The following is a 14,726-nucleotide window of genomic DNA, read 5'->3' as shown; positions in this document are numbered from 1 at the left end:
CCTGACTTGCCAAGCCCACGACCAAGTCCTAGAAAACAGGTTTCACTTCTTTATTTGACCTCCCATCTTCTTCCTCTGAGAAATCACTGAGTTTGCACTTTTGGCTTCTGGTTTCTGGGCAAGCCAGTGGGTAAGGAAGGCTGTCAGACTCAGCAGAGAGAACTTGAGTCACCAGACCTGGGTTCAAATCCCGATTCTACCCCTTATAGATATGACCTTGGACAAGCTCCTTTACTGCTGAGACTGTTTCTTCACTTGTAAAAATGGGCATAGCGATGTCTCCTTCAGACAGCAAGGGGAGGGTTAAAGGAAATGATGCAGGTCAAGGTTCTGGCATGTACTTGAATTAGCACATCACAGTGATTAAAAGCACTGGTTCATATCTGGATTGAATCCTGGCTCTGACAACTAGCTGTGCAACCTTGGAAAAGCCACTTAACCCCGCTGTGCCTCCTTTTCTTATTTGTAAAATGGGAATAAAACCATCAGCGTTTTTTTAGGTCAGTCCTGGGTCTCTGGAAAGACCTAATCCCTGGAGTGAGTGGGATGGGAATATTTGGCTGTCAGAGGCCTCCCTGACTCCACCCCCTATGGCCTGCCTCCCGAAACCCTCTGGGGCAGCAGCACCTTCTGTACTACAATGATGGCCTCCTGAGTGTCGCTGTCGGTGGTGACCTTGAACACATGGCCGCCGGTGCCACTCTCCTCCTTGAGATGGTAAGTCATATCCGTGTTCTCGCCCACGTCTGAGTCCTCGGCCTTCACGCGTCCGATGGCTGTGCCGATGGGGGCTGTTTCCTGAATGCTAAACTGGTACATCTCTGTAGGGGATAAGGCTGTAAGCAGGGATGGGGCAGCCCATACCCCAGCTTTCACCGGCTCTAAGGGAGTGGAGAGGGGGCCCAGATGAGCTCCAGGGAGGGCAGTGTCTGCCAGGGGATCCCAGTGTGGCCAGAAAGGTGCTCGGACAGGCATATCCTCTGCAGAAATGCAGGAGACAGTGCAAAGAGGAGGGTCTTAAATCTGACCCTGGGTTTACTTGCTGATTAATTTGGGACTCTGCCTGCAGTTCTTTGGGCCTACGCTTCCCTGTCTGCTCAGTGATTCCTTCATTTCTGCTTATTATATATTAAGCAGCTATGATGTTCTGGATGTAGTTTGGGTACTGGGGTTATAGCAACAAGCAAAACAGACCAAAACTCTGGTTCTCACACTGCTTTCCTCTTATGGAAGGAGAAGGACACTACACAATCACATCAGTAAGACATGCAGTATGTCAAATGGTTTTGTGTACTTTGGAGAAAAATGGAGCGGGGGAGTGGATGGGAGTGCTGATGAGGGGGTGTGTAATTTTAAATAACATAATCAAGAAAGGCCTTGCTGAGAAGATGACATTTTTGCAAAAGACTGAGCCAAGCAGGTATTTGGGAAAGAGCATTCCAGACAGAGGAAACAGCAGGTGCAAAGGCCCTGAGGTGGTGGCGATGTCTGGCATGTTGGAAGAATGGCAAGATGACCATGGTGGCTACAGGGGCGAAGCAGATGGAGAACCAGAAGGGATGAGGCCCGATGGAAGGCACACAGCACCCCGCCCTGCTCCCAGAGCTGAGGTGGAGGTGAGGGTGATCTGCTAAATGATGGGCCAGTGCGGACGCTGCCGGGACTGTGGAGGCGGGGAGTATCAGTGGGGTCCCCACACAGGTCTGGATGCCCCCTGTGGACTGGATACCTCTGATTCATTCTCACACGGTAGCTAGTGGGGGGCACTCTCTCTAAAACACAAGCTGATCCTGCCACTTCCCTGCTCTAACCCCTTGCCTAGCTCCCTCCTGCCCTTGGGATGGAGCTGTCTAAGCCCCTGGGCCAGCCCTACAAGAAGCTTGCTGCCCGGCTCCTGCTGACAGCTGCGGCCTCATCCCCCGACTTGCCCACCCAGCCCTAGCTTCAGCCAGGCTGCAGTTCTTGTCGTTCCTTAAATATGACTAGCTCTGTCTCCCCTGGCATCCCCCACGGTACTCTCTTCCTGCCTTTGCCTCACTCCCCCCTCTCCCTTTGGTCTCACAGAATGTTACTTCCTTCAGGGAACCTTCCCAGACCTCCAGGCTCTGTTCCTGCGAGCCCGGAGCCCTCCAGGTGAGCCCACTGTCAGGATTACTGCATGTCCCTATTACTTATTACTCTCTGTTCTCCCTCTCTCTTTCTCTGTCTCTCTCTAGGAAGGCAGGGACCACATCTTACTCATCAGGCATACTCAATGGCGGGCAGGACACCAGATTGTCACACAAAAGAAATGTGTGAGTGACTACTGAATGAATAAAAAGCATGAGTTTGCTGGTACACACTCACCAGATTAACACAAATGAAAGAATCTGACAATACCAAGTGCTAGCAAGGGTGTGGTGCAATGGACACGTGCATTTCTTCATGGGGAAAGACAGTCTGGCTTTATTCAGTAAAGTTGAAGATGACTATCTATAGCTCATGGGCCAGCTATTCTGCTCCTCTGTATATGAGCTGAGAAATGTGTGCAAAATGACACTAGGAGATGTGCAACAACGTTCCAAGCCATATCCTCCATAACAGCCTCGAAACTGGAAACGTCCAAAATGTCCATCCACAGTGGAATAGCGAAACCATGGACTACTATACGGCAATGAAAAGGAATGAACGACAGCTACGAGCAACAACCTGTGATTTCACAAACGTAAGTCTGAGAGGCGAAGAAGCAAGACAAATGCTATATGCTATGGATTCCATTTACCTAAGGTTAAAAATAGATGAAATGAAACGCTAATATGAGGTGATGCACACAGGTGCACTGACCCTAAGGAAAAGCAAGGAGCTGAAGATTGCAGCAAGAGCAGATTCTGGTTAGTCCTGGAGGAAGAGTTGGGGGGCAGTTATGATCAGGAGAGAGCATGTGGGGGCTTGTGGGGTCCTGATTGGTGGTTACAGGAGTGTTTGCTTTACACTAATATTTTACACCCTTCTGTTTGGGTGCTATATTTCATAATAAATAAGTGCTAAAACTAAAGAATGAATAAATTAATGACTAAATAAGAATTTTCCTGGGGCCCTGGCGCCTCATCTCTTCTCTGTCCCACCCCTTCCAGCTCAGAGCTGGCACAGAGCCTGGTACAACTGGGCAGACGACTGGGTGGCCCCCATCCCTCTACTTGGTGCTTGCCCGTAGTGGGTGGGGCTGGGCTGGGGGAGTGGGTGGCAGCCTGGCTCCTGTGCCAGGCTCCCTGGTGACATGGGGCTGGCTGGGGGGCTCTGCCCACCCCACTCCATGTCTGGGCTGAGGCGCTAGGCTGCGTTGACTCTGCGCTTTTAGCTAAGGGATTGGATTCCCTTATCTCGCGGGGGGTCAGTCCCCTGTGGCGGGCCCTAATGTGAGAGCAGCAGACCTTGAGTAATGACTTGCCCGATAGGAATCAGCCCAGCTCCCCATGGCATTTAGTCTCTGCCAGCCTCGGCGGCTGCCCTGGCACAGCTCTCAGCCTGAGCCTGGGGCCGAGCGGCTGGCTGGGCTGATGGGGAGGTAGGGGACTGGGTCAGATACCCCTCAACCCCTGCTGTGCCAGGAGAGGCAAAGACCACATGACTCAGAAGCACAGAGAAGGAGGGAGAGACCTGTCACTCCAGACCTCAGCATCTTCAGGCACAATACGGTGTCCCCTGGCCAGGGGCTGGCTGCAGCCTCTTTTCACATCCCTGTGTCCACCCCCACCCCCCTGCACACTTGGGTCAGTGGCAGGTCATGTGTAATAGTCAGGATAGGCATGTGTGCAAGCGCTGCGAGGGGCTGGGTGGGTGGACAGATGGGAACTTACCATTGGCAGGAAGCAAGGTGAGGGAGGGGTGGGAAGGTAATCATATTACTTGAATGTATGGAGAATCAGATAACTTTGGGGCCCAGTATAAAAAGCATGATTGGAAGGGGTCTGGGGGTAAGGGGCTGGCTTGAGTGGTCAGATAAGACACACAGATGGGAGTCCCTCCTTTGGTAGGAAGCCAAAAGGGAACTCAGGGACAGTGGGTGGCTTGGATGGGCTAACTTGTCTCCTTTTTCTGGGAAGGTCTTACTCACTCTGCGGGAAACGGGGAGGGTTGTCATTGACATCAGTGACCACAATGGTGACGGTAGTAGAGCCCGAGAGGCCACCTAGCTGGCCCGCCATGTCTGTGGCCTGGATCACCACCTCGTAGCGCTCCTGCCGCTCGCGGTCAAGGTCGGGCACAGCCGTCCGGATCACGCCTGTGGGCGAGGGAGGGTGAGGCCCAGGATGTCCACACCAGCTGCCAGCTGACATGGAGCCCTCCACGGGCAGAGGCTGGCTCAGTCAAGTTCAGGGGGGACGCCGAAGACACAGTCACGGCCACAGCACAGGGATGGGGCTCAGCCGCTACCACACGTGCTCACAGACTCACACAGATAACTCACACACTCAGTGCTCCACACACTCACACACAATACCCCCCCACACATACACACAAGCACACACATCCATGCTCACATACTCACACAGATAGCTCACACACTCAGGGCTCCACACACTCACACACAATACTCCCCCACATACACACAAGCACACACATCCATGCTCACAGACTCACACAGATAGCTCACACACTCAGGGCTCCACACACTCACACACAATACCCCCCACACATACACACAAGCACACACATCCATGCTCACAGACTCACACAGATAGCTCACACACTCAGGGCTCCACACACTCACACACAATACCCCCCACACATACACACAAGCACACACATCCATGCTCACACACTCACACAGATAGCTCACACACTCAGGGCTCCACACACTCACACACAATACCCCCCACACATACACACAAGCACACACATCCATGCTCACAGACTCACACAGATAGCTCACACACTCAGGGCTCCACACACTCACACACAATACCCCCCACACATACACACAAGCACACACATCCATGCTCACAGACTCACACAGATAGCTCACACACTCAGTGCTCCACACACTCACACACAATACCCCCACACACATACACACAAGCACACACATCCATGCTCACATACTCACACAGATAGCTCACACACTCAGGGCTCCACACACTCACACACAATACCCCCCCACACATACACACAAGCACACACATCCATGCTCACACACTCACACAGATAGCTCACACACTCAGGGCTCCACACACTCACACACAATACTCTCCCACATACACACAAGCACACACATCCATGCTCACAGACTCACACAGATAGCTCACACACTCAGGGCTCCACACACTCACACACAATACCCCCCACACATACACACAAGCACACACATCCATGCTCACACACTCACACACGACACAAAAGCAACAGAATGGACTATTCGGTTTACTAGAAAGAGGTGTGGGGACTATAACTTGCCAGCCAGTGTGGCAAACCATCTCACTTTTGGGGCCTCCGTTTCCCCATGTGAGGGTGAACCCTGCTATTTCCTGAGGGGGTCTGGCCCGTGCCTGATCGCCTGGCAGTGGCACTTGGCCCAGAGCCAGGCACGGAGCAGCAGCCTGGTGAGTGTTTAACAAAGTGAACGGGGTTCACCCCACACTACAGTGCACTCACTGTGGAGTCCTGCTCCCCTGCACGCATGCACTAGGTGTGTCTCATACATACATGGCCACATACACTCATGCACACTAACACACACTCATTCTCACTCGCACCCCTCCACGATGACATCATCCCCAGGTCCATGGCGCCCCAGCCCCTGGCCCCCAGCCTCTGGCCCCTAGCCTGGCCGTTGATTCCCTGTCCAGGCACCAACTAATGGCTGCACAGACAATCCTTCAAGCCGTTAATGGCTGTGGGGGTGGAGGGGCGGCAGGAATGGGGTGACTGCAAAATGAATTCTGCTACGGAGAAGGCTGAGTTTCTTGTCTCTCTGCCAGTGGAAGCCGAGGGTGGAGTGGGGAGTCGATGAGGCATTCAGAGCCCCCTCCCATGACTCAGTGCAACCTGCCCAGCACCAGGTGGTGACAGGTGGTGCCCAGGGCCTGAGCACCAGGTGGAGTCATGCACCAGCAGCCCCACGATGCGCCCCATAAAACCCAATCTCCGAGTCCTGATGTCCCCAAGCAGCTTCCAGACTCCAATAAAGGGCACGGAACCGGAGAAGAGAAGAGGCTACAGCGTGTGCATGTGTGGCCGCACGTGTAGGGGGGGGAGCCGGTGGGGGAGCCGGTGGGGGGCTTCTCAGGGGTAGCCCTGCTTTTGTGGGACCACATCGAGAAGTGGCATGTGTATTCTATCTAACAAGGGTCACACAGGCCCTCCGATCAGTGGCCTTCGAGACTTCTCAATAGGCTCCCTCCTGACCCTTTCTCTGCCAGAAGAGGTCTCCCCAAGGAGAGCAGGGTCTTGGAAGCAGAGAAGATTGGGATTAGGCCTTAAGAGAGACTGAAGCTTTGCCCTGGCCAGTTGGCTCAGCGGTAGAGCGTCGGCCTAGCGTGCGGAGGACCCGGGTTCGATTCCCGGCCAGGGCACACAGGAGAAGCACCCATTTGCTTCTCCACCCCTCCGCCACGCCTTCCTCTCTGTCTCATCTTGTCCATAGAGTCTGGCACAGTCAAGAAACATCTTGACTGGCCTGGCCTGTGGTGGCGCAGTGGATAAAGTGTTAACCTGGAATGCTGAGGTTGCGGGTTCAAAACCCTAGGCTTGCCCGGTCAAGGCACATATGGGAGTTGATACTTCCTGCTGCTCCTTGCCTTCTCTCTCTCTCTCTCTCTCTCTCTCTCTCTCCTGCCATCTCTCTAAAATAAATAAGTTAAAAAATTAATTTATAAAAAAAAAAAAAAAAAAGAAACATCTTGACCACCTGACTTATTCCCACAGACTCTGTCCCGCCTCGTGCAGCCTGGGTGTAATCGTCTCTTTGTTTCTGGCTTCTCTGTTGGAACAAGAGCCCCGTGAGGGTGGAAATCAGATCTAGTTCAGCATTCTGATCCAGGATGTGGTGCTTAGAAGGTGTTCAACAAAGGTTAGCGTCCTTTCCCAGGAAAATGGACATCTCTGTCCCATTGAGAATTTTCAGCGGATATCTTGAATAGAAGGAGTGAGTCTTCCTATTCTTGCCCGGGTGGTGGTAGGTGGGGCTGGTAACTAGAACCTGGCCACAGGTCCCTGCAGCCTCCTCCTCATCTATCACCCCCAGTTCCAGCTGTTGTCCTCGCCACACCTGCTGTCCCCTCCAAATGCTGCAGAAGGGGCCCTGGAGCCCGAGTGATGCCTCATTAGCCCGCAAATGCCATCCCCGTCGTCCCTATGGGGGGCTTGCTGGCAGGTCTGGCCTTTAAAACACACACGTTAATTCCTCCTCTGACGCTGGGCCTCGTGGCGCCCTGCCCCCTCCCGTCCCTCACACCTTCCTCTCAGGCCCCTTTCAGGCTCTGCTTCCTGCTATCTGCACAGCGAGAACAGACTGTACCTCACAGCAGCTGCTAAATATAGACCCGCATCAGCGGCATATTCCTGGCTGGGGAAATGGAGCTGGGGCAGGGAGAGGCACCCGCTCCTGCAGTGGAGCTAAAGGCAAGCGGGGGGGGGGGGGGGCAGGGCCCTTCCTGGGAGATGTCAACAAAGACCCTTTCAGGCTGCGAAAGTTGAGGGACCCTAGAACAAGGACCCCATTGACACCTTCGCCTGCCTTGCCTGGCGCCCAGTCTCTGACTTCTTGGGCACTAACTCTTCCTGCCCTCCCAGGCTCCACGGCTCCTCCCTTACCGCCTTCCTCCAGACCCTCTGCCGTGGGGGATGCTCTTCCCCGGAACCTGGCCATCCTCCTCACCCTCTTCGTCTAATTCTTCCTCTGCCCACCCCGACCACCTCCTAGACTTAGTCCTGGTCCTTCTCTTATTTCTATGTTTTGTCTCTGCCTCTCCTCCCCCCAAAAGCTGATCAATTCTAAGTACTCCACCTCCTCAGGCTTCATTATCATTGTTATCATTGTCATCATCATCATCACCATCTTCTTTATTCCCTTGGTTTCCATTTATGCATCATGCACTGGGCTGAGCACTTCATGCATTCACTGTTTCTCTGGCCTGCAAGCTCTCTGCTAGATACTGAATCACTCCCACCCTCACTTTGTTCAGGTCTCTGCCCCAACGTCACCTCCCCAGAAAGGCCTGTCCTGATTTCTTCATCTAAGTCTCTCCCCTTACCCTGCTTTATGTTTCTTCCTAGCAAGCACTGTTGCTTGACATTATGTTGTATGTTTATATTTCGGTATTCCCAACTTGAATAACAGCTCCATGAGGGCAGGCTCTTGGAATTGCCCACTGCTGCATTCCTAGAGCCTAGAACAGAGCCAGGCACATAGGCACTCAGTAAAGAGTTGTTGAATGAATGAATGAATGAATGAACTTTCCCATTGAATCCTCACAATGATCGAGTGAAATGGGTGCTATTACCCCTCTTGTGCACATGGGGAAACCAAAGTTTATGGAACCCAAATCATTCTCAGAGTTTCAAGCCCATATTTCAGATAGCCTGCTAGATGTTTCAGATGTTTCTTTTCTCCTCTTCTCTCATCTTAAAGTCAATATGCTTAAAACTGATTTAAGTAGCTCTGCACCAGACCACAGGGCAAATTTGCTAATTCCTTAGCCCCTCGTAGTTTTCTTACCTATATTCCTCTTGTTTCTGTGTACGGTATTCCCTCCCATCCTAGCCCCCAAAGCTAGGAACCCTTGGATTTCTCCCTTAATCTAATCCCTTATTAGTTATGTGGATCCCCAAGGTCTGCCCTTCTCAGCATGGACTCTGAGCCCTCAGACTCCATTCTCAGCATCTCTACTAACCCTCACAACCCATGCTGCATCATCTCTGGCCCCCTACCTAGATGAAATAGGTTAAAGAGCCTGGGTGGGTGCTGAGAGGGGCACAGGGTTTGGGTTTTGTCCTTCAGGGCCCTCTACTGGGCATCCCAGGCTCCTGGGTCTCCCCAGAATTCAGTCCCTGCCTCTGAGCCATGCTCTATAGCAGCAGCCCAAGGGATCTTGTTAAAATGAAAACCCGAGCATGTCACTTCTCTGCTTCAAAGTCATCAATGAATCCACAGTGTTGGCGAGGGGGAGGGGAGCCAAGCTCCCTTGCATGTGGTTCTCAGGAGTGCAACCTGCCACATGTTGGCATTATCTATCCCAATTCCAAACAAATGCACGTGCTCTTTGACCCAGCTTTCCCACTTCCTGAAACTATCCTGCAGATATACTCACACATGCACAAAATGATAGATGTACAAGGTTATTCACTGTAGCATTTTTCGTTGTAGCAAAAGATTGGAAAGAGCGTAAGTGTCCATCAATGGGGGACGGGTGAAACAAATTTTTGTGTATCCACAACAGCAGTTAAATAAAAGAATGAGAAAGCTCTTTTTGTACTGATATGGAATAATCTTCAAGATGTATTGGTAAGCAAAAAAGGCAAGCAGTGTGTCTAGTGTGTTATAGCTACCATTTGTGCAAAAAACCACAAAACAAAACAAATCCATGTACTTATTTTCTTGTACATGCATAGAATAGCTCTGAAAAGATACACAAGAAAATTACATTGGTTGCCTTGGAGACACAGAAGGGGTGGCTGGGGGACTAGAAGGGGTAAAGAATTTCCACTAAATACCCATTTGGACTCTGCATTTTGAACCTTGAAATGTATTTTCTATTTAAAAATAACTTAAGTTTTCAAATGAATGAGTCCAAGATCTTGTAGGATATATATACTCAGTGGCTACCTTTGGGGCTACAATTACTGGGTATGGGGGTAGGAAGCCTTTTCTTTCTTTCTTTTTCTTTCTTTCCTTCTTTCTAACATTTCCTTACTGTTTGAACGGTCTCTAAAATGTATTAATTTTGCAAGGAGAAAAAATAACGAAGATATAATGTGTAAGAAGATACAATTATAACTGTGCTCAAAGACTGCACTCCTCAACCCCTTTCCAAACCAAACCAAACAAACACGCAAATAAAAACCCAAAGTGAAAATCCATCAAATAGCCCTCCCTCCCTATCACCTGGAGAATAAAATCCAAGTTCTCCCACCTCAATTACAGTGGGCATACGAGACCCCTGCCAGCCTCTCCACATCACCTCTCAACGTGCCTGCTTCCCCAATCCTCGGTTGCTTACAATTCCTCTCATGCCTCAGGCTGTTCTCTTCCTCCAAGTGTTGCCTGCACCAAGCCCTCTGCCTGGAATGCTCTTCTCTGAGTCTCCCCGTCTGGCCAAGAACTTCTTATCCTTTGGAGATGCTACTACTGCCTCCAGGAACCTTGCATCTTAAATCTTAATTGCCCAAGCATATGCCTGTCCCCCTGCCCCCACCTGACTGTGAGCCCCACGACGCATTTGTCCCCTCCTATCCTAGGGACAATGAGAGCCCCAACCCTGGAATTGGCAGCTACTCCCAGCTGAGTGACCCCCAGTGAGCCACTTCCCTCCTCTTTCTGTCCCCCCTGAAATGCCCCTCAGAGGCAAAACCGGGTTCTCACCTCACAGCGAAGTGGGGCGTGGCAGGTGGGGTGTTGCGCCCTCGTTTGGTGGTGTTGGGGGAGGGCACGTAAGCAAAGAACCCTTTCTTCCCTGCCAGTCTGAGTCTTTCCGTCGGATTCTTAACAACTCACATTTGTACAGAGCTCTCAGAACTGCTTAGAAGGTGCCTGTCACCAGCAGACCTCCCCCAAACGACACTTATGACACGCCTGTCTCGGTTTAGCTTTAAGGACAAGGGGCTTCTTCGCTCAGACCTCTGAAGTCCTTCCAGGGCGCCCACAGTGGCTGCCTCCTGCTTTTGTTTTTCCGCTAGTCTTGCAGGTGCCCTCCACCCCATTCTTTTCTGTTTCTCAGTCCTTCCCTCCTCCTGTCTGGCCGCACCTCCTTCTCCCCCATCCTTGGGACTCCTGGAGCGGGCAAAACGCTTTCGTGTCACTCGGTCCTACTCTTAGTGCACTGAGGTTGGAAGCAGACCTCTGGCTGTGGTCCTGACAACGGCTCACCCCTTCCGACCCTGCCCCGTGTGGCACTCTTCTGATTCCGCCCAGGCCCCGCCCTGTGGCCCCGCCCCTGTGACTCGGCCCCGCCCCTCACCGGTCTTGGGGTCCACAGTGAAATGGTGCTCTCCATCCAGTACGCTGTACACCAGCCGAGCGCTGCTGCCGTACGTCGGGTCATCCGCATCCGAGGCCATCACCTGCATCACCGATGTGCCTGGGCCCGGGGGACCAAGCAACACAGTGGTCACCTGGGGCCGCTGAGCTCCTCCTCCCCACCCGTCCCTTCCCCCAAGGAAGCTGGGAGGGAGACCCAGGTTGGAGGCCATTTGAAGCCAGTCCCTTCACAGTCCCAATCCCCACACTGAGTCCCAACCTGCTTCGTGATCAGGGGCCTTCCGAGGGACTGGCACCAGCATGAACACGTTCAGATCTGAATCTGAACTCAAATCTCCCTTTTGTGCTTCCCAGCTGTAGGACTGTGGCCATGGAAGGCAGCCTCTCTGAATCTGTTTCCTCTTCAGCAAAACGGGGATAATTCTAGTTGGTTCATGAGGGCATGCATTCTAAACTCCCAGTGCAGAACAGGCTCGGAGCAGGCTCTCAGTGGGTGGTGGTCATGATCACTTTCACAAGTTAAGGTCAGGACAGTCCGAGTTAGAACTAGGCTGGAAACCAGGCACCTGATTCCCAAAGCAGGGCTCTTTCTACCCATCCCAGCTTCTCCTCCGAATTTCTCAAGAAAATTCTGCCCCTTCTTACACACACCCCTCACCCCCCACTTCCCTCATTTCCCCCATCTTGCCACAGCATAGGGGAGTGGGGGGTGAGGGGGCAGCCCAGAAGGACAACAAAGTGTGTTGGGGCTTAGAGGCCAGTGTCTCTTGGTCCCTGGGGAAGGAGAATGGCAGTGCCCAGCTTTCCCTTGGGAAATAGTTGGCTGTGGGCCCTGGTGCCCTCCTAGTCTATTCCTACCCCCTGTCCAGACAGTCCCCGCCCACAGACACACAGACACACACACACACACACACACACACACACACACTTCTCCTCATGCTCTGCACGTAGGCTGCTGGGGAGAGTATAAATTGGATAAAAGTCCATCAAACAGCGGCAATTAAGTTATTGATTTTCGACGCTGCCTCATTAAACCGGGAGCTTCTCTCAGCCTGTCCCAGAGATGGCTCTAATTTGACATCATGTTCAATTTGACAAAAGCAGGGCTTCCGACGTGAGGCCTGGACAGGATGGGGGTGAGGGTTAGGGTGGGGGAGGGTTGAATGGGGGTTGGGGAAGGAAAGCCAGCTGATCTACATGAACCTTTCCAGAAAGGAGCAGGTGAGCTGAAAGACCCAAGAGGGAGTTTGGGGGGCTCAGGATATAACCCAAGGGGGGGACAAGACTAAGACCCCCCCTTCAAGGAAACACCCTCTTCTGAGTGCCCTGCTGGTAAGGGGATGGGGCCCAGGAAGGCTGAGGTTCTGGGTGGGGTCCTGCTGGTGCTGGGTTAGCTTCTCTGGGCTAGCAGGACAACATGCTACAAGGAGAGGCCAGCTCACTGCCTGGCTAATGAGTGAGGCTTTGGAAATGCTACTGCAGCAATTCTGCTAAGCCCAGGCTGCTGCCTGCCTCTCCCGCCTCCAGCCTGGGGCCCTCGATCATTCCAGACAGACACATGTATTTATTTTTCAGTCTTTTGCATTTCTCATTTCCCTCTCGAGTCCTCCCTCCCATCACAAAGCCTCCTAAACCTACCCTGCAATGCGCCTCTCTTTGGTGGCTCCAGCTCCATGCTAACCATGTCAGTTTCCAGGAGAAGCTGGGGAAGAGGTTTGGACAAGCCCCCTCCCCCTTGATGCTTGGTGCCCAGGGGTCTCCTGCTTAGGGCCAAGGGCAAGATAAGGTAGCTCCACCCCATTATACAGAGAGAGGAGAAAGAAACAAATGATTGAGTGCCAATTACATGCCTGGCTTCACCAGCCTCTTAAATTCATCATCTCTAATTCTCATAGCATCTCTGAGAGGCAGAATGGGGAATGGGCCTCTCCTAACTACAGGTGAGAAACCAAGTAAAAGAGCAGAAAAAAACTTGACTGAGGAAGTAGTGAGATTTGAACTCAGGACTCTCTGAGGCTAGTGTCCTTTTGGGTGCCAGAGTTAGCACAGGAACAGTAGTGACTCTGGAGATGGTGGTCTGATGTACTGAATCACAATCAGTATGACACTGTCACTTATTACCGGTTTGACCTTGGACATAGCACAAAGCCCTTTGTCTCTCAGTTTTCTCATTTATAAAATTAGGGTGATAGCACTACCAAACTCTTGGAATTGGTTTGAGAATTCAAATAGCGTCCCATTTTCAGCACCAAGGACAGTGCCTGGCTCGTGCTAAGGACTCTATAAACGCATGCCAGGATACAATGGCACAATCATGCCGCCCTCACAGACACACTAAAATGGAAAAAGATACAGAAAGCATCAGGCTCATGGTGGGTGCTCAATAAACAGTGGCTGTTGTAACTGTTATGAGAGAGGGTCACCCTGTCACTCCCCCTGCATGTTTCCTTCCACCCTCTGGGCAAGGCATAATGCCAGGCTGAGTGACTCCCCAGGGATATGGTCAAGTCTTCTTGCTCTGTGTGTGTCCTTCTCTGGCTGCATCCCAGGAACTCCCGTGGGAATGATGGGATTATTTCCCCAATCTTGGATTCTTTATTGCAGCCATTACAGTTAATGCCAACATGTGGGTATGGTGAAGGGTCAGCAATTCACAACTAGTTTCCCAGGACTCATACCTCTCCCACCTTCTTCAAAAGCCAGCAGCTCTCCAGAATTGACAGACAGAAGGGTGTCAGGCTTGTGGTTGCTGGAGGACCACCTTGGGGCCATCTCTCTTAGGTTCAACAGTTTACATTTTACAATGCATCCTCACGTCTGTTCTCTCCTTTAGTCCTCATGCCATCTCTGTGATGTAACACAGTGTTGTGCTGGTGCATGTCTAACTATCAGCTCCAGGCAGTGGAGGGACAGAGAGGAATGCCCTGCTTTGTAGTGTTTGCTGATTACCATGGTGTAAATATTCCCACCATGGCCAATTTTAAGCTACCAATGTGATATCAAGAGGCTCACAAAACTCCTGAAAATCAGTATTTGGCTCTTATGAGCTAATACAAGATGTTCCAGTAAAACCCTGCATTGTTCCCATTTCACAGATGAGGAAATTGCTTTGCATAGTGAAAAGTGAAATGTGAGCTGGCAATGAGTAAAAATGAAACCCATCATTATATATCATTATTCAATGACAATGATAGGTTATGTTTATTGACTGACTACTACTTTTGTTGGATATTGATAAGCCCTTTAGCTTTACTAGCTTATGAAATTTATATAATAAAGCTTTGAAGTAAGAACTCCACTTTACATATGAGGATATCAAGGCTGAGTAAAGTAATGAAACACTTTGTGCCTTAATTTCTTCATTTGTAAAACGAGGGTGATAGTACTACCAAACTCTAAGTATTGTTGTGAGAAAAATAGATTTCCAGAGTCAGAACCAAGGACAGTGTCTGGCTAAATTCACCTGGCAAGGAAACAGGAAGGGTTGGATTCAAACCTTCAAACCCGGGTCGCTCTGAAGTCAAAACCCAGAAGCATCCTACCTTATGAGGTA

The 14,726-nt window shown here is 51.4% G+C and overlaps 1 protein-coding gene across 1 annotated transcript in view; it reads right to left on the bottom strand.

Annotated features, from left to right (window-relative positions):
• CDH22 (cadherin 22) overlaps positions 1-14,726 on the bottom strand; it is a 120,504-nt gene that overhangs the window by 32,993 nt on the left and 72,785 nt on the right. The window contains exons 4-6 of the mRNA XM_066236450.1: positions 11,154-11,273; positions 4,094-4,261; positions 628-821 (exon numbers count right to left, since the gene is read on the bottom strand). Of these exons, the coding sequence (XP_066092547.1) occupies positions 628-821; positions 4,094-4,261; positions 11,154-11,273 (482 nt within the window). The remainder of the gene's footprint in view (positions 1-627; positions 822-4,093; positions 4,262-11,153; positions 11,274-14,726) is intronic.

Source organism: Saccopteryx bilineata, chromosome 6 (genome assembly GCF_036850765.1).
Source record: "Saccopteryx bilineata isolate mSacBil1 chromosome 6, mSacBil1_pri_phased_curated, whole genome shotgun sequence".
Taxonomy (NCBI): domain Eukaryota; kingdom Metazoa; phylum Chordata; class Mammalia; order Chiroptera; family Emballonuridae; genus Saccopteryx; species Saccopteryx bilineata.
The sequence above is the reverse complement of the archived record's forward strand: the minus strand, read 5'-3'. Positions and strand labels throughout refer to the sequence as shown.